The sequence below is a fragment of the Rhinolophus hipposideros genome (assembly GCF_964194185.1).
Source record: "Rhinolophus hipposideros genome assembly, chromosome: 26".
In the NCBI taxonomy this organism is placed as follows: domain Eukaryota; kingdom Metazoa; phylum Chordata; class Mammalia; order Chiroptera; family Rhinolophidae; genus Rhinolophus; species Rhinolophus hipposideros.
In genome coordinates, this window is record NC_138072.1 from 13306226 (window position 1) to 13332717 (window position 26492).

Sequence of the window (26492 nt, forward strand, 5' to 3'; positions counted from 1 at the left end):
GTGAACACTAGTTTGTACCGATGTGGGCTCTTTCTCTGGCCTTAAAGGATGCAGAGGAAGCACGATATTTATGATTTTTAGGATGTTGAAGTGTCCTAGCCACATGTCTTCTTCAGCTCTCTGGGGAATCTCATTGCCATCACATGCATGGCAACCAAATCGCCTCGGTAATGAATGAACCTGGGAGATGCCTCAGCTGCGCTGCAGTGGCTTCGGAAGCCAAGGGAGTTACTGCGGGAAAGGGGGTGCAGTACTGGTGTGTGACGGGAGCCTCACCACCTGCCCAGCTGCAGGTGCACTTGGACGGCTGGAAAAGTCAGCCCAGGGGCGCTGTCGGGGTCTGATTTAGTGGGGAGATTACTTCCTCCAAATACACTTTATTTTAAAAAAAGAAAGCCAATGGGCAGAGAGCTTCTCTTCCTTGGACACTTACAGGGCACATATGCTGTGCACTGTGGGGACCCCTCCCAGCTCCAGGAGGGCCGACTGCAGGCTTTAGGGCATTCACTGAACACATGCTGCCTGGTCTGTAGTCTGACTGTCTTAGGGCCACATGGTGGCTGAGAGAGACTTTGCCTGTAGAAAAAAGTGTGGACACATCTGCTGGGCTGAGACGAAAGCTGAGCCCATGCTGTTTTCTGGGGCAGTTCTGTTAACAGCAAATGACTGACAAGGTAGATGGGAAACAGGTAGAAACTGTTGTTAGGAAAAGCCATGGGTGGGAGCACGCACCTGGCCGGGAGGGGTCTCTGGTGGGTTCTGCCTTCTGTACTGGGGGCTGAATGTGGGCGCTTCTGTCACTCTAACCTCCCGTCTCCCTGCTTTCTTGTGCATCCTGATAGAGGGAACGACTGAGGAACATTGAGCGTATCTGCTTCCTTCTGCGAAAGGTCAGTGCAAGAGCGCCGCGGTCATGGGGGAAAGGGGCTGGCGTGGCTCAGTGCCTGCTCCAGTCCTATCTCCCCAGGAAGGCAAGAGGTGTGTGTGTGTGTGGGGGGGAGCCAGTGATGGTTCTTTGGAAGCTTCCAGAGACAACCGGAGCTCACTGAAAGGGGCAGCCATCAATCAGAGTGTCAGGTCCGCACTGGATATTTGCCAGGGCCCTCTGGTTGGCTTCACAGGGTCTGTATCTCTGCATAACGATGGCTGGCATTCGCTGTCTGGTGCTGGGCTCAGAAATGCTCCCACCCGACCGACTTCGGGACGGTTTTCACTGGATGCTGGGTTTCCTTGGAGGTTTCAGTCTGCCACTCAGCTTTGCAGTTTGGTGGACAGCATCTCCGGAAGTGTCTGCGTGGTGGGATGGGAGGGGTGATTAAAAGGGGAGCCAGGCATTCAGCCAGGCGTTGCTCTAAGTGGGTGGGCAGTAGGTCACAGCTGCCTCCATGCATTCAGGAAGCACATGTGTGCACGCATATTCATGTGCGCACGTGTAGCGCAAGCTTGGTGTTTGGCACAACTCTGTGACGTCGCTGGGGGCCAGAGAGACTGGTCTGTCACTCTCCAGTCAAGAAAGAGTGCGCTTTGTGCGGCAAAGTGTAAAGAACAGCAGCTTGCAGGTAAAATCAGCAGGGTCCATAGCCTTGAGCCAAAGGACATACCTGGCCTCTGTCCAGAGCGGATGGGCCACAGGCCATAGGAAAGTCACCTGTTAACCCAAAAGGAGATGTGTGAGCCTTGTGTGAATAGGAGAGAAACCAAATGCCACGCCAAGACCGAGGGAAGGGAAACAATTCTGCAAGCTTTTGAAATTCTTTCTATATTTCAATAATGATAGCTTTCATTGGGAGAGAGAGCTTAATCACTAAGTTAATTAGTATTCAAACTACTACTTGTCCTTTAATGTTTTCTGAGAAACAGTATGTTAGAGTTCCACGTCTTGTATATCATAGCAGGGGAGGTTGGCTCGGAGAATGAAAGTACATGTGAATACACTAATGATCCAAAGAATAAAGCACGATTGAGAAAATAACATCACATTTGGTATTAAGGTAACTCACGAACTTGTAAGTTATTTTCCCAGACGATACCTTGGACACCGCTCCAGCTGTCACTTCCGTAGTCTCTGGTTTGTTCTTTAAGACTGACACGTACATGTCTTTCACACTCCAAGTTGCCCTTTTCTCCCCATCCTGAATGTACCCTCCTGAGCTTTCTGGAACATTGATCCATATTTATCACTTGTTAGTATTGTATATCCCTTTATATTGTTTAACCATTGACTCTGGCCAGACAGTGGGCAGTGGCCTGTGGCTGCTCTGCCAGGGTCCTACTGCCCACACCCTTGGACCTTGTGCGAGAAGGGGCTGCACTGGGGTGGCGAGCGACCACCTTGGGCAGCAGCCAGCCACCGGCCTGCAGCTTTATTCCCTTGTGGCGTCTTCCTCCTGCCCCAGTCCTCTTGCCATGAGCACATCCATCTTTTTACCCCTTCACCTTTGCGTCTCTGTGCCTGGATCTCCAGGCCATTTTTATTGATATCAACATGATTTCTCTCTGAATGTGATTTCCTGTTGTTGGCCTTTCTGATGGTCTGGCCTTTGAGGTTTTGCTTGTTAGCTTAATTTGGTAATTCTCTGTATTCTCACAGACACACTGAGGGCATGTGTGTCTGTCTTCTCCCACTAGCATGTAAGTTCTGGAAGGAAAACAACTTTGTTCGCTGTCATATGTGGTGACATAGGAGGAGGAAGTGCTTCATAAATATTTGTTCAGTTAGTTGATGACGGCTGCTAACTTTCTGGCACTTCTGTAATCTACACCCTTGTTGGGAACCCTGGAATAATCAATAATCTTTCAGCATCACAGTACTGCCCATGACGTAGTGCAAAACTTACATGTTGGGGGGTGTTTACAACTTACATCCGATTTATATTTTACAGTCAAATTGAACTCTATATTGTATTCATTACGGACACAGAAGGTTTCTAAGCTACGCTTGCTCCTATCCCATTTCTTTTCTTTGTGTTTGTGACCTCGGCCCTCGTTGCCACTTGTGTTTTAACTTTGTTAATGTCTTCTCTTAGCCAGTTCCGATTCCTTCCAGCTGAAAGGTGGTGTAGGACTGTGGCGACACATAAAGGCATCTGCTGCCTCTGCCCTGATGAGCTGTGCAACGGGGGTTGGTTAGCACCGCCACCTTCTGGGAACCGTACCTTCCAAGAATTTCTTGGAAGTCATGGGATACAAACCTGAGCCCACCTGTGGCTCTGCCTTTCTCTATAAGCACAGCACCCATCTCATAGAGATGGGAGAATTAAATGACATAATACACAGGCATCTAGCTCATAAACACTCAGCATGCATTCAGTGTTATTTTTATTGTTGTCCTGACCCTCAGCTGCTGCATAAAACTCCTTATAACATCCCTGAACACACATTTATGCTGAAGCAGGCTGGGGTCATCCTTGGCTGGTGGCATTCTCCTTAGTTGCTCCCTTCCATTTTCTCAGGTAACTGTCATTTGATGTTTGAGTCACAAGGAGGGATGGCCAGGGCCTAACCCCACCTGTCTCATTCTGAATGGGCTTCTGAGTTCAGATTTTCAAGCTGGGAGCACCTGTTGGGGGTGGTGGGGCGGGTTAATGGGTAAGTAAGCACCGCCACCTTCTGGGAACTGTACCTTCCAAGAATTTCTTGGAACTCCTCTCCTAAACACCCCAGAATGTGATGCTTCTCAGCAGCTGACTGTTGTTAAACCACCTCCTCAGCTTCTCAGGAGAAAGAAAGGGATTTGCAAAGGAAATCCATTTTTAGCTCTATAATTATCAGAAAATGTGTTCTTTGGGTAATTGTCTGAACTGCAGGCTTCTTGTGTCGACTTGTGCTTATGATTCATTTTGTCATGGTAAGAGCCCCTTGCTTCTTGCACTGCTCTCCACGCTGAGCACGTCGTCGGCTCTGTGGGTCCCTATAAAGTACAGGTTTGGGAGTCGGAGGCTCCACGGAAAGCAGAGGTTGGTTTGATGGCTGCTTTCAGGCACAGAAAGGGTCCTCGTGGGGAGAAGACTGACTGGGAGCTTCCTGCTGCTTCTCCAAGTTCAGGAAATAGTTCGAGGTAATGAACTGAGGTGAAAGCCCAAGACTGGTATGAGAAGAAAGAGAACATTTCTTTATAGACCGCAGTCGTCAAACCTTGGGATTGGATGGCTCCTGGGGGGCTATGAAATGTTCACCTCCCTTAAACCAAGTGAGACAACCTTGGTCTGGGGTGGTTTCGAGTTAGACTGAAACTGCTGCAGAGGAGGTACCAAGTTGCACAGTTTGGGGTGTCCGTTCTGGCATGATCGTGCTGTGATTGTCCAGTTCACCCCCTGATTTCCTCCAGAATATGTCCTGTCTTACTGCAGGCTTTCTGACATTTGTGCATGTAAAAAGCTCTAGTGGATGGGTAATATTTACTTTCTCTGTTAAGCAGCACCCATGGGACAAAGAAGAGAAGGATGAGCGGGTGGGGTTGGGAGTAGGTGGGGGGGTTGAGTTCACTGGAGAGGTGTAAACGGGCTCGTGGGAGGGGCAGGTGCTCCAGGTTTATTTCTGGAAAGAGCACTACAGTGATCGGGCCACAAATGTTACCACTTTTGGCCACCTATGCCCCTTCCTCCTCAGGCTTGTCCAGAGACACCCCTCTGTCTTAGGGAGGTGACATGGTGTGAAGTGCAGCTCAGTGGTGTGAAACCTGAATCCACCACAGACATTGCACGATGTGGTTCTGAAAGCAGGGGCTGGAGGGGATGCAGAATTCCTATTGTGAAATAGGAAGATTGCATTACAGTTGACCCTTGAACAATGCAGGGGTTAGGGGTACCAACCTACCATACAGGTGAAAATCTACATATGACTATGACCTCCCCCAAAACTTAAGTTGCTCCTTGGTATCTGAGTGGCATTGGTCCCCTCACAAAAGCCAAAATTTGTGGATGCTCAAGTCCCCTGTATACAATGGTGTTGATCAATGCATACTATAGTCAGCCCTCTGCCTCCATGGACTCCCAATCTTGGATCAAATCGGTACAGGTATTTATTGAAACAATTCCATGTATAAGTGGACTCGTGCAGTTCAAACCCATGTTGTTCAAGAGTCAACTGTATTGTCCCTAATTCTTCACCCTATCCCATATCCAGGACTGGCTATAAAATTTGTAAGGCCCGGTGAAACATGGAAGTGTGGGGCTCCATGTCAACAAGAAATTTTAAAGGAAATTTGTGAAGCTAACAGCAGAACATTCAACCAAAGGTGGGGCCCTTCTGAGCGTGGGGCCCATGTGCAGCTGCGTAGGTCACACACCCCTGAAGGGCCCTGCCTGTATCCACGACCTTTGCCAGATGATTTGGCAGTTCCTCCTGTTAGAAGCAAAGTGTATGTTCCCTCCCCGGATATTGGGCTCTGCTACGTGACGGGATTTGTCCCCTGGCCTTTGAGCAGGCACGTGAGTGTGTATTTAGGAGTCACTGGGTATTTGCACTCTCCCTCTTGCACTTCTGACATCGCCAAGGCAAACCCACTGGTGCAAGGACCATGAGAGTCATGGATACAGACCTGAGCCCACCTGGAGCTCAGAGCCACACCCACTGGCCCAGGTGACCCCCAGGCAGGTGTGAGAGGCATGAGTAGTACACATGATTATTGTTGTTCAGGAGTCAACCACATTGTCCCCAATTCTTCACCCACCCCTGTATCCAGGACTGGCTATAAAATTTGGAAGGCCCTGTGAAAAATGAGCCTGAATTTTGGAGTGATTTGTTATGCAGCATTATTATGGCAATAGCTAACTGATACTGTAAGCATGTACCACTTTTTTAAGGAGGAAAATCTTATTTTTTTTTTTAAGTGATTTTATTCTGGGCCAGAGATTAGCCATTTGCTGACTCCACAAATTTACAAGCAGACAGTTTCAAACTCTGTCCCATTTCTTTGACCTAAGAAGAGGCTGCTAAATGCATTTATCTCCCAGAACCCAGAGAGAGAGACCCATGTCACTCTGGAGCACAGTATTTGTCATGCATCAACTGCTTAGAAGAATGGTGAAGATGGTGCCTTTTCTCTAATTACTGGAGCTCCCTGCCTCAAGGGGTTGACTTGATTTCCGGTGTTCTTATCTGTTAACTGGTCTTCTTGCTGGCCTCTGGAGGGAATGGCGTATTTCAATTGAGAGACCTAATACAGAGAAAAGAGATGCATAAACCCAAAGGTAGTTGTGTAGAATGCCTGAGAAAGACCAGCCTTGGCTCAGTTTTCCAGATCAGAATTCTCTGTTGCTTGGGGGATTTCTAAAGCGTGACAATGGTAATTAATAGCCACTTGCATTTCTTGAGTGACTATTATATGCCTTTAAAATGATTAACTCTTTTAATCCTGCCAACAACTCTATGAAGTCGTCACAATTAATAGCCCCACTTAACAGATGAGGAAATCAAGACTTAGAGAGGCTAAGTATGTATACTGGGGTCTCATATTTTATAAGTTTGTAGCCCTGGGATGGGAAGGCAGGTCTATCTGAGCAGAGTCCACGTTTTTAATCAGCCACTTTATAGGGGAAATTGTTGGTTTCAAATTCTTTGAAACGTGTTCCTTAAGGACCACTACAGTAATATTGCTCAGCTATTTTAAAGGAACGATACGAATACCGAAGCCGCATAGGGCCTCGGGGACCCTATAATATGCTTGGCTCACCACGGTGGGTCCAAGTGGATTCCTTTAAGGCTCTTTTCTAATTCCATTTAACTTCTTGGTAGGATAGTTCACCCCTAGAGGGAATGTTCGAAGAAACGCAAAAATGTCCTGGAACAAAATTCGCAACTAGTTTAGAAACCGTGTCTCGTGTATAATTTATTCTGAGACGCTTTCTGTGGTAAACTCCTTGTTAGTCAGAGGGAAGAGTGGAACATTTTATCACCGTGTTAACAGTGGGGCTGTCACGGGGTTGCCGAACCGGAGGTTGGACGGGGCTGGAGCAGAATTTTGTCCTCCCACTTTGCTCCCAAGGCCACAGCAGGAGAAGCAGAGCGCTTCACATCAGCTCCGTAACACATGGGCTCTGGCTTCTCACCTGAACCTGGGGAGCTGGTTGACCCCTCCTTATTAGTTCTCCATTGCGCAGTAGTAGAGTATTCCCCCAATTTACAACAACCGCTATGTATACTTCTCATGAGTCCATGGGTCATCTGGTTGGTTCCACTGATCCTGGCTGGGCTTGTGTGGAAAAGAGTATGTTCTCCTGATGTTGGCTGGGCCTCATTCTCATGTCCGGGCGTCAGCAGACCATTAGCTGATCTAGAATGGCTTTGGCTGGGATGGTTGGTTCTGTTCCACATCTCGTCCTTAGTGACTAGCCTGGGCTTGATCTCATGGTGTCATAGAGAAGAAGTGGAAACGCACAAGAACTTTTTCAAGCTTCGGTTTCCACCAAATCTACTAGTGACCTGTTGGCTGAAATGAGTCACATGGCCAAGCCCAGGGTCAGCCGGAAGGACTACAGAGTTACAGGACTAAAGGCATTGGTACAGGGAGGCCATTAATTGGCACCCTAAGTACCATCAGTCCATCCATAGGTAGGAGATTAAGATTCAGGGGTTGGGACAATAAGATACCACCTCACACCTGTTAGGATGGCATGAAAAAGACAAGAGGTAACAAAAGCAGCCAGGATGTGGAGAACAGGGAACGCTGGTGAGCTGTTGGTGGGATTGTAAATTGGTCCAGCCCCTACACAAAACGGTACGGGACTGCCGTGTGATCCAAAAATCCCGCTTCTGGGTGTAAACCTGAAGGAAATGAAAACACTATGTCGAAGAGCTGTTGTCCAGGACGCTCACCCCAACATGGCTTCGTTGTATTGCACTCGTCCTACACCCAGGAATTTTCACTGATTGTCTAGAGAGAGCACTTAGCGTTTTCAGCGAAACTTTGCTGCCTTTATTGTGAAAAATCATATGCCAGCATAGTATCAGGAAGTGGCAAATGCTAGTGTCCCCTTTTCTGTTGTGTTTGTCATTTGTGGAACTGGTGCCTTCTTATTGTTTGGCATTTCATAATCCTCTGTGGCGATTTCCCACCGTACATCTGTTTAAGAACCACTTCTGGAAGTTCTGCTCCGGTAGGTCTTGGGAGGGTCCGGTTGTCTGTATTTTGAAAATGCCCCCTATGTGCTTCTCGTGGGTAGCCAAGGTGGGGAAACACTCTGGGAAATACTCGGTGACTTGGATGGCTGGTACTTGTGCTAGTGACTATGAGGCAGCTCCCAAGGTTGCCCCCCAGGGTCTGGAGCATTGGATCTGCTGAGGGACAGGGGAAGGGAGAAGGGCGTCAACACACAGAGACTGGCAGTCAGCAGGAAGACGCGGCCAGCAGCTGACCCAATGCCCAGGGTGAGCTGGGCCCTGGCCTCCAGGAGCTCTCCCCAGCCTGCTGGTCCTGGCTGTGTCCTGGCTTCCTGACCCATGATGTGACTGCAAGTTGGTTCTGAGTTCAATGTGGGGCTGGTACAACCAGCTTCACAAACGAAAGAAGTCTTGTGGAGGTGGGGAGAGGAATCCTGAAACTGGCAGTGACCTCAGGGTGTATCATCGAGAATGGTCCCCAAACTTGGCTGTGTCTCATATCACGTCTGGAGAGGTTATTAAAAATCTAGATCCCTGAATGCCCATCCCCTACGATGGTTAATTCTATGTATCAACTTGGCTGGGCCATGGAGCTCAGATACGTGGTCAGATACTGTTCTAGATGTTTCTGTGAAGATGTTTTTTGGATGAGATTAACTTTTCAATTGGTGGGTTTTGAATAAAGCAGATTACCCTCTATAATGTGGCTGGGCCTCATCTAATCAGTCGGAGGCCCCAATAGAACAAAGACTGACCTCCCCCAAAAAGAATGAATTCTGCAGCAGACCACCTTTGGGCTTCTCCTGCGACCCTGGCTCTTCTTGGGCCTCCAGCCTGTTGGCTCATCTGCACAATGTGGACTTACCAAACCACTACAGTTGTATGAGCCAGTTTCTTAAAGTAAATCTCTCTCTCCTCTCTATGTATCTATGTCGACACACACACACACACACACACACACACACACACGCACGCACAGTTGGTTCTGTTTCTCTGGAGAACACTGACTAACACTCCCCACCTCAGTCCTGGGAAGTTCAGATTAAGTAGGTTTGGGGAAGGGCCCAGGGACGGCTTTGGCACTAAAACTTTACAGCAGCTCTGTGACTTGGGTGAAATTACCTGCCTTCCCCAGGTGCTAAATACCTTGCTCAAGGCCACCACGCTCATAGGTCTGGTTCCAGAGCCCATGTGCTCTCCCTTTGTTCCTTGTGCTTCCATTTGCTTTCATCCAGAAGAGCCAGGAACTTCCCATACCGTTCACAGAGCTTCTTGCCCCTCCGCTCTGCAGCCCACTAACCAAGAATGACGATCACTCAATTTCCCCCGTAGTCTCCACAGACTGTGTGGACCGGCAAAAAGAGGCCGGTCAAGTTATTGCCTTCATCAGCAAAGCAGAGCCTCCCAGGCTGACCTGCTGAGCAGTAAAGATTCATAGACTCCTGGCAGCTTTGCTCGGAGACGTCACCCAATCATTGACCTCTCTGACAGAAATAATTTGTTTTTCCTCAATACCTTTCTTCTCTCATTAATATAAAAAGGAGCTCCAGATACCGCGGGATGTGGGCAGCAGGTGTACTGGATATGGGCTCTGCTGTGAGGAGAAGACATGAGGGAGCTCAGGCTGATGGGCGGAGCCCGTCCAGGCCAAGTTGTGTGGGGGACCCAGGCCCCTCCTGCCCGTGGAGCTCTGCCATCATCAGGGCATTTCCCTGTCCATGTGGTCCACCAGGGTGTCGCACCACGGCGTCCTTTCAAGCAGCAGGGTGGAGGAGGGAAGAGGGAAAGGGCCATTTCCATGAAGGGCGTGACCCAGAATTTGCACACACCACTTCCACTTAACTCATTGCCCAGCTCTTAGGCACATGGCCACTCCTGCTCTTATTCTGGGGGGCTATGTGCTCAGCCAAAAATCAGGGATTTTATTCCAGAGAGAATGGAGAGAGGACACTGGAGGGCGGCTGCAGACCTCAGTCTCAGGGAGGAATCCTGTCAGCAGAGCAGCCAGTGCAGGGCACTCAGCCCCAATGTGACCCCAGAACTGCAAGGGCAGCGTGAGGGGGGGAGAGGGGAAGAGAGAGACTCGAGGCTGAGGTACCTGCAGGAGGCTGGGCCAAACGGAGGGTGTAGAAGGGAGCTGAGTCCTGGGGGTTGGCTTTGGTGGGTTCCAGTGGGTAGCACTGTGAATTCATTCATTCACCTGAGCTCTTTTAGCACCTGCTCTGTACTTAGTCCTGTATTGTGTGCTGAGGAGGGTGTGTGTGTGTGTGTGTGTGTGCACGCGCGCGCTGTGATGGGTCACTTGTGAGGACACGCATAGTCCTTCTAAAAGCCATCTTGTTTTTTCTCTCAATCCCTGCCCGACAGCCTCTCAAAGCCCTGATCACCCAATACCCTGTATTTCAGTCGCGTGTACACGTATCTTACACATTGCGGATCTGTTGCCTTCTCTAGCGTGGTGTCCAATTCATGTTAATTAGCAAAATGGATTAGTGAACATGAGCCCGGCAACCACACAATGCTCGGATAATTATGTTCTCAGTGCATCAGGCGGAATTCTCACTGCTGAGCCTGGGGTTATGGCAAGTGGAGGAGAGCAAAGGCAGGCCAGTGGCAGGTGCTTTGTCACGTCAGAGCAGCCCTCACGGCCCAGTGTGTGAGCATGGTGATAGATGTAGGTTCTGGTTCTGGTTCTTCACCTCGGCTATACATGGGAATCACCTGGGAGCTTAAAAAATACTGTTCCTGGGTCCCACTCCCACACTTTCTGATTTCATTGTCTGGTTTGCAGCCTGGGCACTGGGGTTTGCAAAGTTCTCCCCCCGTTTCCATCCCCCCCCCCCGCCCCAATGATTTTAATGTGCAGCGAGGCTGCAAATAACTGACTTGGAGGGGAAGCTTGGCTTCGGCAGTGCAGGTGGGGAGGCCTTTTTATTTTCTCAGCCCTCCAGGGTATGATTTAGAGAGCCATAATTTTCTGAATGGTACCAGAGTAAAAGCAATAATTTGCCACCAGCGCCCAAATGGACTGAAGGAGTGAGTCTCTAACTTCCTGCTTCCTCGGAGACCAGTGGGAAGACTCATTGCACGTAATGGGCAGACGACTCGTTTTTCTTGGTGGGAGCTTTGCTTCCAGATGCTCTCTTTTCCAAAATGTGATGAGAAGTAAAAAATCTGTTTTTCAGCCCTCTACCTGCTCACCCTTCCAGATACTCATTCTTGCCCTTTTCCAAATTGCTGAAAAAGCGAGAACCATTTCTGGGTTATGTTTCTAGGCCACCCCATCTGCCAATATCACCAAATCCTAATAGGCTCTTATTCCCTGTAGGAGAATCACCCCGTGTCTGCCTGTCCCTAAAGTTAAAACCGGGCAGCCACCTGTTCCTAGGCAGGGCCAACAGAGAGAGCCCCACGACTCGGATGAGAATTCCTCCGGCTCCCGGCTTGTGCCCAATTGAAGCCTGTGCTCCCCGCAGAATAGCTGTACTGCTGCGTCACCACGCTGGCTCCATTTGCAACTTATATGGGCTTCGTTATTCTTCAAGCAATTTGGGGCATTGGTCCTCCTCCAGCACAGAGTCGCTGGCTCTGATTCCTAGGCTGTCTCTGTGGCACAGACAATTACGAAACATGGGAAGTTTTGCTTCAGTAGGAAAAGACCAGGCAATAGACAAGAAAATGCACTGAATAAGTTAATGTGCTATCCAGAGGCAAAGTGCCAGGATTATAAAGGCACAGAAAAGCAGACTGTTCCCTTTCCGTGTCTGCCAAGTGGTCAGAGCCGTGATGAAATTCTGGAGGACAGTGGTCACCGGTTAGAGCCCCGGGAGGTGGGCAGGGAACACACCGCAACAACAGCCTGCTACTATGGCCTTTTAGTGGTGACATCACTGCTGTGACCACTCACCTCGTCAGCACAAAGTAATGCCAGTGGCACTGGGGTCCTGGTGGGAACCAAATGAAGGAGCCACGCACGCAAGGTCCCTCTCCTTGGGGAATACATACATCGCTCGGATTACATCAGCGAGACGTACTGGTGAAATGACAAACAGTACACCCTCTGCAAGGTTCTGTATAATCCCGTTTGTATAAGCTAGTCTTTAATACATGCCATTGTGGTGCTTTAAGTGCGTTCCGATAGTGGTGATTCCAACTGCTCATAGAAGCCAAGCGTGGTGAATACCGGCTTAATTCACGTGATTGATGAAATATTTCAAGCACAAATATTCTGGACTTTAAAAGGAAGGCAGTGTGGGAGGGGAAAGTCAGAGGTATAATAATTTGTGCATGTGTCTCTTCCTCAGGAGACTGTAAAGTTAGCGGGGGCCGGGTCTGTGTCTCTTGCTCACTACCTAGCACCTTCCCTAGAGAAGAGCACATATTTGGTAATGCTTTGCTGACCGAAGGACTGGATGAGTGGGACAAACTCCATGATAAGGTGCTGGGTGCTCTATCCACAATACTCCATATACTAGTCCAACAGCTCCGAGCAGTGGAGACAGGGACCTGAGACTCCAGGGCTCATTGCCCAGGCCAGTTAGGTGGTAGGTGCTGCGTCTGACTTTCAGGGTATTCTGACTCCCCACCCCCTACCCTTTTGAGTTGTCCTTCTGTTCCCATGCACTAGGGATTAAAAACATGTTTCCCTACATTTCCCAGGTCAGTTCTACATGTTTGGGATTTTCAGAGCGAGTTGCACACCGCGCTCTGACACCCAGCATGTATCCATTCCCACGGTCCACGGTCGGTCATGTGCACGGGTGTGCCATGCTGGACCATCCCTTCTCGACTGCTTCTCATCCTCTGAGTCAAACATAGGCGAAGAGGTTTGGACTAAAGGCATCTTCTCAGTTTCAAAAGACTGTTGGGAATCTAATGGCTTGGGAGAAAGAGACTTCAGCAGACCCTGCACCTTCTAATGCTGGTCCCCTGGGGATCTCTTTAGCCTGCCAGGGCTGCCATAACAACGTACCACAGACTGGGGGGCTTAGACAGCAGAAGGTCATTTCTTCACAGTTCCGCAGGTCAGAAGTCCCAGACCCAGGTGTCGGCAGGGTTGGTTTCTCCTGAAGCCCCTCGCCTTGACTTGAGGTTGGCCACGTTCTCGCTGTGTCCTTACATGGTTGTCCCCTGTCTGTGGGTCTCTGTCCTAATAGCCTCTTCTATAAGGACATCCGTCATATTGGATCAAGGCCCATCTTACGACCTCATTAAACTTAATTACTGCTTGAAAGACCCTGTCTTCAAATATGGGCACATTCTGGGGCACTGGGGGTTAGGGCTTCAATATATGAAAAGGGGGGGGGAGTATGTTTTAACCTATAACAGGACCATGCACCAGAGAAGGGTTCATATGGAAACGACATCCCCTTGGGTCGGAGACAAGATTGGCCTTCCCTTGAATTCTGCTCCTTGGCAAATAGTAAATAGAGTGAATGCTGAGCCCCTGGGTTTAGATTTTACTAGAATTCTCTCATCATCCACAGGTATAATCCAGTGAGAGAGAGGGCAAGACTTTGATCCTCTCCAATGGATTTTATTGCATGTTTATCAGAATAAAAAGCAAACTTATTCTGAGCAAAGCCTGTGAAGAATCACTTATTTACAAATAGCCGAGATATGGAAACAACCTGACTGTCCATCCAAGGTTGAATGGATAAAGATGCGGCATATATATAACATGGAGTATTATTCAGCCATAGAAAAGAACAAAATCTTACCATTTATGACCACAAGGATGGACCTTGAGGGCATTATGCTAAGTGAAATACGTCAGACAAAGAAAGACAAATACTGTATGATCTCACTTACACGTGAAATCTAAAAACAAAACGAAATACCAAGCTCATCGATTCAGAGAACAGCTTGGTGGTTATCAGAGGCAGGGGGCTGAGGGTGAAATGGGTGAAGGGGCTCAAAAGGTACAACCTTCCAGTTATAAAATAAGTAAGTCCTGGGGATGTACAGCATGGGGACTATAGTTAATAATACTGTATTGCATGTTTGAAACTTGCTGAAAGACATCTTAAAAGTTCTCGTCACAAGAAGAAAATTCTGTAACTGTGTGTGGTGACGAATGTTACTTAGACTTGCTGTGCTAATCATTTTGCAATACATGCAAATATCGAATCATTACATTGTATAACAAACTAATATAATGCTGCATGTCAGGTGTACCCCCAAAATTAAAAAAATTAAAAATAAAAGAATCACCCCTGTCATTTTCCAGGGGAGATGGACCAAACAAAGGGGACCCTGCCTCTTTATGCTGCCACGTCCCTCGCAGGGAGCAGCGTGCAAAGCCGTCCTCCCAAGCTCAGACAGTGAGCTCAGCACACACTGGACGATGCCCGGGTCATTTATCATTCTAATTAGCTCCGTCCAGTTCCTGTCTGTCCAGCAGGCCCAGGCTCAGGACCAAATCTCCACGTATGCAATGTGAGTCTTTGCAGACGTGCCGGTTGCTGAGGTGGGCTGAAGTTACATAATTATTGTAACTATTTTCATTTATAGAACTTCCCTTCCCGGGAGATCTCAGGAGCTTCCCTGCCCAGAAGTTGTCACTGAGTTGCAGGACAGCACGACCTATTCTCATGCTGCAGGCAGTAATAACGAACACTGCCCACCCATAGTGCTGTGCGGGCTGCACAAAACAGTCATCACATGCAGGGCTCTGGGGGAGGCCGACGCATGCAGAGTGAAGGGAAGCTTGGGTTCTTGTTCTTGGCTGGATGGAGGAGGTGAGCTCACCCAGGCTTAGAAGATTGGTCCTCAGTGGCTTCGGAAATGGTTTCTCCAAAACAACAGCGTTTATTAACTTACTGTATCTGACATAGACTATGCCAGACGTGGCGTATCATCTCTCTTGATACGTGCCCCGTGCTCCCCTTTCACCGATGAGGACGAAGACAGCGGCGGGGCTCAGGGCCTAACGCCAGTACCTGCAAAGCCAGGATTGGCATTCAGGCAGCCTCACCCCAGAGCTCGCTCTTTGTCTTTTCTTTATCAACTGTTTTAATTATAAAGGTAGTATGTCCTCATTTTGACTAGAGGAGGATGCTAAGTGAATACGCAGAAAAGGTTGATGAGCTCCCCAACCCCTCTCTGTTCCTAACTCTGGGACATAACTAACGTTAAAAGCTTGGGTCTGTGTCTTCCCACTGATATCTCCACGCACATTCAAACGCACACAAGTACATGCAAACACATATATTCACACACACTCAGGAGCGCCTTTTTGTTTGTTTCTTCTTCCCAATAAGGAAAACATGGCTTTTTTATAGCTTGTTTTTCCCCCACATACCATTACACCAAGGACACCCCTCTAGGTCAGTAGCTATAAATCTGGCTCTCGTAGAAACAATTGCACAAGCTTTCATGATGTTCCATAGTACACAGACTTTATCCAGTCATTTCCACATTTATGGAAATTTTGTCTGGTTTCAGTTTTCTGTATTAGACCCCTATCAATAACCCTGCAATAAACACCTTTGTGTGTTTATGTCCCAGGAGTCAGATTGTTGGGTTAAAGAGTATATGAATTTGCCTTTTTCTAAGAATTGCCAGATAACTTTCGCCAAAAGGTTGAAGCAATTTGTAATCCCCCCAGCGGAGTAAGAGGTCCGTTTCCCACATTGCTGTCATATTGTTGGGCAGCCTGGGGCTGCCGGCTGTCCCCAGCTCCAGGTGCAGCCCGAGGCAGAGGCAGAGTTCAATGCTCAGGAAGTCGTTGTCATGGACCAGAGTTTCTCCATCTTGGCAGCACATTCCAATGTCCTGGGGAGTTTTTAAAATGCAGGTACAGGGTCCCACCCCAGAGTCTCAGTTTGTCACGGGCAGAGGTGAAGCTCTCCAGAATATTCTACTGGTCTGCCAAGGTGGAGAGCTTCCCAGAGAGACCCTGCAAAGACCAGGATCCTGGCTGCCCTCCCTTCCCGCCTCCTCCCTGCTCGGGGTCCTCTCCTTGCAGTTCAGTGGAGACTTTACGGAAACTGCAGGTTTTTCCTTCAGCCAGCAGCCTCTCACCCCCTGTCCTGGCCCCGAGGGCCGACTGGCTCTTGCAGCAAGTCCCCTGCTGGCGTTCACGGCCTTTAGGTTCCCACAGGCCCACAGTGCACACGCGAGAGCCTCCTCACCCCGAGCCGGCGTGCAGCTGTTTCCTGGAGGGAAGGGCTGCATGTCCCTCCTCTTCACGGCCAAAGACACATGGAGGTCCCAGCGATGTCCTCATGCAGAGGAGGCGATGCCACTTACACCACGCAGGACACAGGTCACCCATTCCTCCACTTGGCACTCTGCCCCTCCTTACAGGAAGTGTGCACTGATGTGTGCAGCGTCTGACTATGGACTAGCAGCCCGAAGCATCACTCGGAAGAGAGGTGTGTAGACCTTTTGCAGAGTCCAGCGCACTGAAATCTGGCCTCTTCCGTGGCTTCATTGGTACACCATTCAAAAACTCTATTCTTACCTCAAGAACTGCTTAGCTATTTGAGAGAGGTGACCAGGCAAGTAAAGACACCGAGACAGTAAGAAACCCGTAGCTTGCCACCCTCATTGCCAGGCCCACAAAATTGTTAACCGTGACGTCTAACACTTGCAAAGTGCTCTTTCAGGGCACTGTTTTTCAAACTTGACTGCACAAGGGAATCATTTGGGGAGTTTTAAGAAATACTGATGCCTGGGTCCCATCCCCAGAGATTCTGACTTAATTGGTTTGGAATAATGAATCCTGGACGTCAGGATTTTTAAAACTTCCCCGGGGTGATTCTAAAGTGCAGCCGCGTTTGAGACCCTTTGCGAAGCAGGTTTCATCATTCAGCCTCATGAACACACTTAAGCCGCCCTTGGTGGCCTGGCTGCTGTGGCTTCCACCTGGCCTTGGCCCTCCCTTCCCCAGGGCGGGGCTGTGTGGGGTGCACAGACGCCCCAAGTCTCCTGGCACCTCCAACAGTTGGATAAAGCCTTTGACCAGCTGGGATGGATCGTCCCTTAGAGGTCAGAAGTGTTTCCAGCTCTGACATAAAACAGGGTAGTTGTGTTCACTCCTGCCTGTATGTTACAGCCCCCTTGGCAGTGCTCACAAAATGCCGAGGCCCTCACCCCACCCCGAGTTCCAATGCAGTGGTGAGGTTTGGACAAGGGAACGTAAAAAAAAATTGGGGGGAGTGCTGGAAAACGTCAGATGTAAGGGAATATTGAAAGAATAGTGTAATGAGTACGTACACAGCAGGTCCTCGAATGATGCCATTTTGTTCAACCTCAGCCTCTTTTCATGATAACATCGATGAGCTGCTGTAGGAACTTGACACTTGTTTCTATCCATCAGCCTGGGGTAGGATGGGTTTTGTCATGGTTGTTTCAGAACCTGTCGATGGCATTAAGTGAGGACTTACTGTACAATCTTCATCAAGACTCATCACCTGTCCCATTCGCTTTATCTGTTCTTCCCTCCCGCATGTGTGGAGAGCATACACCTTTTCTGCTGGACGACTGAGTTGCACCCATTCTAGTTCTTCACCCCGCAATACGAGCACATTCTCCAGCCAGGGTATCATGATCACACCCAAGGACACTGTTGGTACAATGCTTTCTAACTAGAGTTCACAGTCACATTTTCCCAGTAATGTTCTGAATGTATGTATATATTTTTTAATCCAGGATTCAGTCAAGTACCATACATTGCATTTGGTTGTCATGTTTCCCATAATCCCCTTTAGTCCAGAACAGTCTCTCCACTTTTTTCCAGACATTGGCCTTTGGGCCACGTCCCTGGATGTGGGTAGTTTCTGAAGTTCCCCCAGGCATTTCTGATGAATGGCAGCAGGGCTGAGAAGCACTGCCACAGAGGTCGCATATTTTGTTGTCCCCATATAAATATTTACGTGGGGATACAAACACTCACTCAAACCCGCTGCTGGCCTGGGGGCTGCCCCCTGCCCCCCGCCCCCTGCAGAGGGGTTGCACCACCCCAGCCCTGGCCCTCCTTGTGTTTATTCTGTTGGTCCAGAGTCACAGCCTCTCTAATCAATACCGTTTCTGGTTGCTCGGCCTCTTCACCTCTTCCTTTCCTCTCCCTCCCAGGGTCTCCTGTGCCCGTTCTGTGGGGTGTGGATATGTGTGCGCAGGAGGTCCAAGGTGTGAGCCCTCCTTGCTAATTGCTTGAGACAGCCTCACGGATGGGGGGTGGGGGTGGTGTCGCTTTCCCATCAGCAGCAGCGTGGGTAGGGGGAGAGCTGCATGGGGAGGGCGCTGCTTCCTGAGGCGGCCACAGGACTCGCTCTGGACACAGCGAAGTAAGCGTCTCTCACTCTCACCCTTCTCGTTCATTCCTTCTCGACTTTTCTTTTTCTCCCCTGAACCTTTCAGTTCTTTAAAGCTCCACTCATGGCACTACTCCCGGAAGCCTTTAGCCTTCGTGCTAAGTTGGGTTCTGTGCCCTCTGTGGGCTCCTTCAGTACCCTGCGCAGAAGTCCGCCCGAGCCTTTAGCAGGCAGCTTTGCCTTTTCTCTGCCCAGCTAGGCCCAGAGCGGCGGAAGGCCAGGGCCTGAGTGTTGTCACCAGCAGGGTGAGTGTGCAGTCCGTTCAGAGCGAGTGAAAGGAAGTGGAGGGAGAGGCAGGTCCAGCCCTGAGACCCCTGCAGTCAGGATTCTCTGGGGAAGCCTCACAGACCAGTCAGGATAGAAAGGCCTGGTGAATTCTGGTGCTGCTCCTTCTCCGAAGGGAAACGGAGTGCAGGAGATGGAGACCCTCTCCCTGCCCCCAATTCGCAGTTAACTCTAACCCAGTCTCCTCTTTACCCTGACTGAGTCCTTTTCCACGTACCTCACCTTTATCTCACTGGGCCGTTTATTCATTTGTAACTTCCAAATCCCTTTGACTTTCCATCACTCACCTGTGAGTAATCCTTCGTGTTGTTACCTACTGCAAATCGCCAGCTTCTGGGTGGCTGTGTCTCCTTTCTGACCACGGGAAAGAGAAGTCCATTTCAATAAAAGTCTAATGACCAGCAGAGCAAATCTGTTGGATGAAAACCAACAATCACAAAACCCACTCCAACCACTCCCACCTTGAATAAGGGGTTCTGTGTCGCTTTGGCACCTCACAGGGACCCCTTCTGTTGGTGTGGACCGCGGCAAGTTAACCGTCAAGTTCACAGAGGCGGTTTGCTTCTCTCTCTCCATGTGACATTGGCCCCCCAGCCGTGAGAGCCCCAACCCAGCCCTAGGATGCGGTTCACGTGGTTCGCAGACCAGTACCCCCTAGGCGCTCCTGACACATGCAGAGTCTCAGGCCCCACCCGGCCCTGGGGCAGCACCACATGCAGGAGACTCGTGTGCACAGCACTCGGAGCCCTGTCGTGGAGACCCGGCTGTCAGAGCCAGAGCTGACTTCCGCTGGCTCCCCACACTCACTGAGTGTCCACGGCCCTGCCTGCCCCTCTCCTGAGCCAGCCCCTGGCACTGCCACAGCCACATCTGTCTGCCACATCCCCGCCCTCTCATTGTCGCAGGGTCTCACTCACCCGCACCCTCCCTGTCACGGGGCCCCACTGGCTGCTCCCAACTTTCTCCACATCCCTTAAGTGTCCCAACTATTCTGCTGCCGCTCATCTGTGATCACTCACGTGAGAAAGTGGGGGCCATGGACGCGGGGCTTCCTGTCACTTCTCCCTCTGCCTTACACCCTCGTCTCTCTGATTCTTCTCTCCTATTTCAGGGCCCCTCTCGCCCATTTTAAGACTATCCCTCCCAGGGGCTCCCTTGATTCAGTCTCCCTGTAACTCAGACTGGAGCACATCCAAACCAGCTCCCCCTTTCTGGAGTACCTTCTCTCTCGTTGTTTTCCGGGAGATTTCCCCTCGTCTTCAAACACATCTCATCTTCCTTGTTCTACATGATTTTATTGACCTTGGAAATCCTTCACGTTACCAACCCACACATTTCTTCTTTCAAATATTGCGGATTCTAGAGTCATGGACACGCTTGCCCGCACTCCGTCATCCTACTCATCTCAGAACCCCATGCCAGGGGGCAGATCTCTTTTCATTCTGTTGAAACTGATACCTTGAAGGTCACCAATGACGTCCCAGTTACCAAGTCCAACAGCCTGACTTCTTCATTCTCATCCCCCTCAACCTTTCTGTAGTGTGACACACTAGTCACCTGCATCTGTTCAGCTTCCTGGCATGAGACCGTCTTAGTTTTCCTTTTGTCTCGTGCACACTCATCTGTCTCCTTCGTGACGCCGCCTCCGTCACACCCCAAATACAGGTGTCCGTTCACATTCTGCCCTTGAATTTATTTTCTTCTTGTTCCCTAAGTGTAGCAGTCAGCAGCCTGTGGGTCACATATGGCTGGCATTTTTGTTTTGTTTGACCCATTTAAAATTTTAAGAATCTGGAAGTTCCACACAAAAATCTGGATTTTCAGCTTCTTTGGGGACATATATGCAGGACCTGGCAATATTGGAACCATATTCCTCAAGGCAGCAATCGGCTGGAGTGGGGTCAGGGCTGACCCCTTTGCCTGGGAAGCCAAGGGTGTTTTTCAGGTACCTCCACTCCTGCCATCCCCGGGCCCATCTGTCTAGCACTGTGTGCACCTGAATGTAAGCGTCTGCTTTCTCCTCAGCTCATCTCCAGTACTGGCCTTCTGTCACCATTCGTCCTCCAGCACCCCCCAAATCTATACCTTCTCTCCTCCTCTCTCTGTCTTGAATTCCGGCAAGCATTTTTAATCATCTACTGAGCATCTTTACCTGGTTGCACCTCTAACTCAGTATTGGGGTTTGCAGTGCAGAGGAAATCGCAGTTCTCCACCTCAAGAGCGGACCCGAGGTCATGGCAGGACTCTAGCACCTTCGAGTACAGGACAGAGTGAGAATGAGAGTGCCAAAGAGGGGGGAGCGGCAGGGTTGTGTTGCCAAGGAGGCAGGCTTTGGACCACGTGCTCGCAGGAGTGGAGAGAGACTATGTGCAGTTAGTTCAGGGACAGGCAGGTCCCAGCGCAGGAGAAGCCCGGCCACACACTTGCTCCCTTGCCCTTCCCCAGCACGCGGAAATGGTTGCTGGGAATTCCTATTTTATGGGTTGGAGCAGAAACGCAGGGGAGGAATTGGAGGGTCCAGAGTTCTCCCTTCATCCAACCTGCCAGAAGCTCACTGTTGCTTTCCAACCTGCTCTTTCAATGAACCCATCTTGGTTCATTGAGAAACCATCTTCCGAGTCACTCAGGTTTAACACCTGTCGCATCTGTTATGGGGCTGTGGATGGTTTCCGAAGGGCTTTATGAATTACAACCCGCCTCCCCCAAGCCACGTGCTCAGGAGCTCACACCCATTTCCTTTTAGCCTCCTAGGTGGTTCCTTCCCGCCCTGCCTTTGTTCTGTCCCCTCGTTCTCCCCGATTCACCCAACATACCATTGTTGGGACGATCTAAGCAAACCTTGATCACATACAACTTCTTTACCCAAAAGCCTCCTCTGGATCCCAATTTTGGAGGATAAATAATCAATACTTAGCCCTGCTTCTAAGGCCCCCTGTGATTTCCTAACTTATCTTTAACCTTACTGAAATCCTCTTCCTTTCCAACATTCATTTGCCCACCCAGCCTTTATTGAGTACCTACTATGGGCCAGAGATTGTACCAAGTGCTGTGAAAAGAGATATACACGACTCTACTCTGTGAGTTCCTTTCTCTGTGATTTTTCTTGCATTGTTTTATCACCTGGAATGTTCTTCTCTGTTGGCTAAATATTAGCTTTCAGTTTCAACTCAAACGTTGCCTCTTCCATGACGCTTGTCTAATCTACGGAACAGGAAATAATCTCTGCCTTCTCTGCTTTACTGGTTGATTGAGGGTCTTCCTGCATAGTGATGTCTTGTCTGCATGACTGATTTTTTTCCCTAGCTGCAGTCTACCTGAGGGCCAAAGCTACATTGTCTTCATCCTCGAGTTCTCCGTGGTGCCTCTGTCGTCCTAACACATCTCAGGCACTCTGTCCATGAGTGTTTATAAAATTGCGTTTTCTCCAAAGTAGGAAATGAAACAAACCCAGAGAAAAGTATTCTAAAACACAGATACATTCAGCAGGACCCTATAAATATAGCTGTCCAGAGACAAGTACCGTCATCATCAATTAACAACCCATTTGTGAACCGCCTACAATCTAGTTTGAAACAAAGCAGAATATAAAAATGTGAAACAATGTTTCTTCATCTCTGCCTTGTCATCCCTCCTGCAACCAACTTAGGTTTCTATCTGTTTACTCGGAAGAACAGAGGTTTCCTTCTTGCTTTCTCTGAAACCAGGTGCCAGCTCTTGCTGATCCGTGCGTCAGAACTCTGCCAGATTCTTTTTGCTGACACTGCTGTGCGTGTCACTCCTTGCTCAGAGGTTTTGATTGGCTCCTCACTGCCCGAAGTCCCAACTCCTTCGCCTCACCTAGGTGGCCCTCCCCACAGCCTTTCCCAGGTTGTTGTCCTGCTGCTTCCCAGCTTGAACCCGGGCCAGCCCGGTAACCCTGCCTCCACTTGGGTGCCATATCTTCCCTGGACTCTAAAGTCTCACCTAACGCCCCCCACTTCCATGAAATCTGTATCATTTCAGCTGGGGGGTTAAGCGATCCTTCTTCTCAGCTTTAGCAGCTGTGCCCAAACCTGGTGACTCATCCGAGTGAGATGTACACGTTTATAATACAGCTCCCCGGGGCCCATCCTCTGGAAGTTCTGATGTGCAGCTTGGAAGTCTGCATTTGTATTAAGCTCTCCCAAAGGATTCTGACGTCCAAGAGTTTGGGGAACCAGTGACGGTTGGCACCCCGCAATCACATGGTAGGCTCTTATACTGCCTTGCGTTGTATTTTTGTACCTATCTCATCTTTCCTTCTGGACTCTTCCTAAAGGCAAGACTGTGTCATCCAGTCGTCTTGCCTTTGGATTACCTGACAAGATACCGCTCACAGTAATATGATAAATTACGCAACAGGTGTTTGTTGAATGAATGAATGATTGCATGCATGCATGTATGCGTGTATGAGGGGCTTCTTTAAAGAGGTGAGACTTGAAGGATAGAAGGAACTTGTAGCCAGGAGTTCCAAGTGGAGAGAGGAGCCTTTAATTTCAATATTTTGTGCAAACGGCAGGTAATAATCAGAACTCTGGGGAGTCGTTTTGAAATGTTTGCTCCCAGGGTCAAAATATTCCTCATAAATTGAATTATTTCTGGTTTTGAGAAAATGCTCATCTTTATAAGAACTCCTCCTGTGGACCTTATTATTTGGTTGTTTCACTTCTGGCTTTCTGAGGATCAACTGGGTGTTTTTAAAATAGAATGCTTCAGCTCTTCCAGGATCTGGTTCCTGAGGTTGCTCTGGCAACCACCTTGAAAACTCGGGAAAGCGTGAAGTTTCGAAACTTCTCGGATTTTCTGGCTGCCACGCCGTGTTGTAGCAGTGCCCTGAGAGATTCAGGTTAACATTCAATCATTGGAATGAATTAACTAAATCCAGAACGTGTTAAGGAGCCCCCCGCAGCCTCGGTGTCATTGCTGCTGTACATCCCTTTCCTGACTGTACTGCTGTTGGCCCCTGGACCTTCAGAGAAGTATCTTCAGCCGTGGGTTAAGTAGGCCTGAATGAACGATCGGACCACAGAGGATGGATTCCTTGGCTCCAGGCCAAAACACAGTCACCACACATGTGGCTTCCCGAACGCCTCTCTCTCTCTCTCTCTCTCTCTCTCTCAATTAAAAACATTTTCAGTTACTGTTGATGTATCTCTGGTCTTATTGAAAAGTTAAAAGGAGAAAAGAACGTGTAACTTCTGAGAAGTATGAGTGGTTTTGAAGGTCACGGCTGAGTCCTTGCGCAGTTCCAAGCAGTGTGGACACGCCGGCTCTGGCCTTGCTGTGACGTTCACTGTGCCCCACGCACACGTGTGTGATGTGTGTGTGTCCAGGGGTTTATGTCTGTAAATCCACACTCAGTAGTCCTGGCTGAGTCACTCCAGGGCTGTATGATTGTAGCAGGTTATTTTGACTTCTCGGAGCTTCATTTTGCTGCTCTGTAAAATGATTATAAAAGCACCAACTTTAGAGGTTGTGCAAGGAGTACATGAGATAAGGCAGCAAGGCACTTAACATAGTGGTTGGGGCTGGATAAACATTAGCTATGACTATTATTGTCAACCAACATACATGCACACAGCCCGGCTTTATTGGAAGAAAGGAGAAAAGCATACATGGTTTTCTACCCAGGATGAAATCTGTCTATTTTAGTACTTTGGCCTGACTGAATTTTGTTCCTCCTGTTTCAGGGACGTTTTCATTGAAACATTGTAACTCATGGCACTAATACCGTGTGTCTTCTAAGCAGCCTCTACAAGGCCTGGGTTCTCTGGAATGAAAACAGCTTCCAGAAACCACCTGGGAGTCACAGCCAGGATGGCACCCATAGCCACTCTTTCAGGTGAACATTTCCAGAGTTTTCTATGAGAACAGCTGCACAGAAGATTTACTTAAACTCACTGAGAATCACCTTACTGAGCTGATAGAGACAAATTCCTCACTCGGTGCCAGGGAAAAGATGAAAGGTAACAGGGAGACCATGATGGTAATTCCGACGGTTTCCTTGGCTCTCTGCAGGGGGTTGAGCGTTCATCCTGGAGCCTCCCTTTGCAAGGAGTGGGGAGAGCTGCTTTGCACCTCCCAGGTGGAAGGAGGCCCAGCTCTGAAGGGCCTGCTCTGCCTCCCACACACTCACGGTGATGGGTGTGCAGTGGTGTGGATTCTGGCTGGCCCCGGGCTCTGGTACGTGCTGGGCCAAGAATAATGTGTGTAGAATGAGTGGATGGAATGAATTTTCTGGCCACCATTGAAATCCCGGGGGAAAGTGATTAATCAGGTCTCAGGGTCATTCCATTCATCCAGTCGTCGATTAAGTTATTGGACACCTGCTCTAGGACACCTGACAGCACCGCCTTCAGAACTGCGGAGCTTCTGGAAAAGCGTGGACTGTTCTCAGCATAGAGATGGTTTGTGTGCTTTCCAAACATTCACCTGGAAGTCGATCATTTGAAATAAAAACCCATTGGGTTCAGTGTTTGGGCCAATCCACAGATTCATGTCACCTTCTGTGGTGAGGAGTGGACCACTATTCGTATACTATCCCAGCTTCACATAAAGTTGGGATGATCTCATGCACCATCTTAAAAACAAACACACAAACAAAAATAGGCCCTGTCCCCAGGGGCCTCTCTAGCAACTGCTCTTCTCCGGCCCTACTTTCCACAGCCTCTAAACAGTGTGTGAAGTGGCCGTGACTCGCATGTCCCCAAATCCAGTGGGCATTTTTCTCCCGTGTCCTTCAGCGCGTTCGGCTGCCCCTTTCTCCTTCCGTCCCGTGGCCTTCCTAACACCACACCTGCCGTCTTCCTCCTGTTTCGCTGCTTGCTCTTTCTCAGCCCTCTCAGGCTGCTCTTCTCTCTCAGCTCGTCCCTTGAATGTTGCTGAACCCAAGGATGGCACTCAGACTTAGTTCTGATCTCCTCTCACTCTCGCTCCTGCCAGGCAGCCTGAATGTCACTGGCCATCAACATCCCACAAGCTCCAAACCCGTCTTCTGAGGACCAGCCCTCTAATCCCAACGGGGTGTCCTACCGATGCCTTGTCCCCTGGCCAGTGTTGAGCTCATATCTCCTTCCCCCAAACCTTTCCTCTCTGAATGCTACCCCTCTCAATCAACCCACCACTCAGCTGTTCAAGATTTCTGAGAAGGAGCCTCGACTCCTCCTCTGCCTTGCTCACCTCTCACCGAATCGGTGACTGAGGTGTACAGATGGAGCCTCTTGGGTGTTTATTTATCAGACCCATCAGTGTGACCCCACCCCTTCTGCTCTGACTATCACCGTCTCTTGCCTGGACCACGACAAAGAGAGGGCGAGGCCACAGGATCACTCTTCTCCTTCAGCTTCTTCTCCAGGGCAGCCTTCCCCGAACGCCAGGCCCCCACCTCTCTGACCGTCTGGTCCCCAGGCATACTATCACTTTCTTCTCCTTCACAATGATGTGTGTTTTCCTCACTAGGACATAAGCTCCGTGCAGACAGGGATGATGTCTTACTCCACTTTGTAGACGCCCTCCAGCACACAGAACCTGGTGGCCAGTGAGTGACTGAGCACAGTGGCTCTGCGTCCTGAGTTCTGTGTGGGAATCACGGAAGCCATCTGTCCCCACTGTAGCCTTGGCTTCTCCAAGGACACATGAGCTCCGGGAGTGAGGTTGCTGGGGAACAAGATTCGTGGGGTTCACAGCAAGGGTGGAGGTTTGCAGAAAGAATGGGGTGCAATATGAGGACTCTGGGTTTGGAAAGTAGGCTGAGAGCTTAGGAAGCGGGTT

At 49.5% G+C, this 26492-nt stretch overlaps 1 protein-coding gene across 1 annotated transcript in view; it reads left to right on the forward strand.

The window, feature by feature from the left end:
* The window catches only part of CNIH3 (cornichon family AMPA receptor auxiliary protein 3), an 86589-nt gene that overhangs the window by 40083 nt on the left and 20014 nt on the right, over nt 1–26492 (forward strand). The window contains exon 3 of the mRNA XM_081039099.1: nt 843–890. Within this exon, the coding sequence (XP_080895225.1) occupies nt 843–890 (48 nt within the window). The remainder of the gene's footprint in view (nt 1–842; nt 891–26492) is intronic.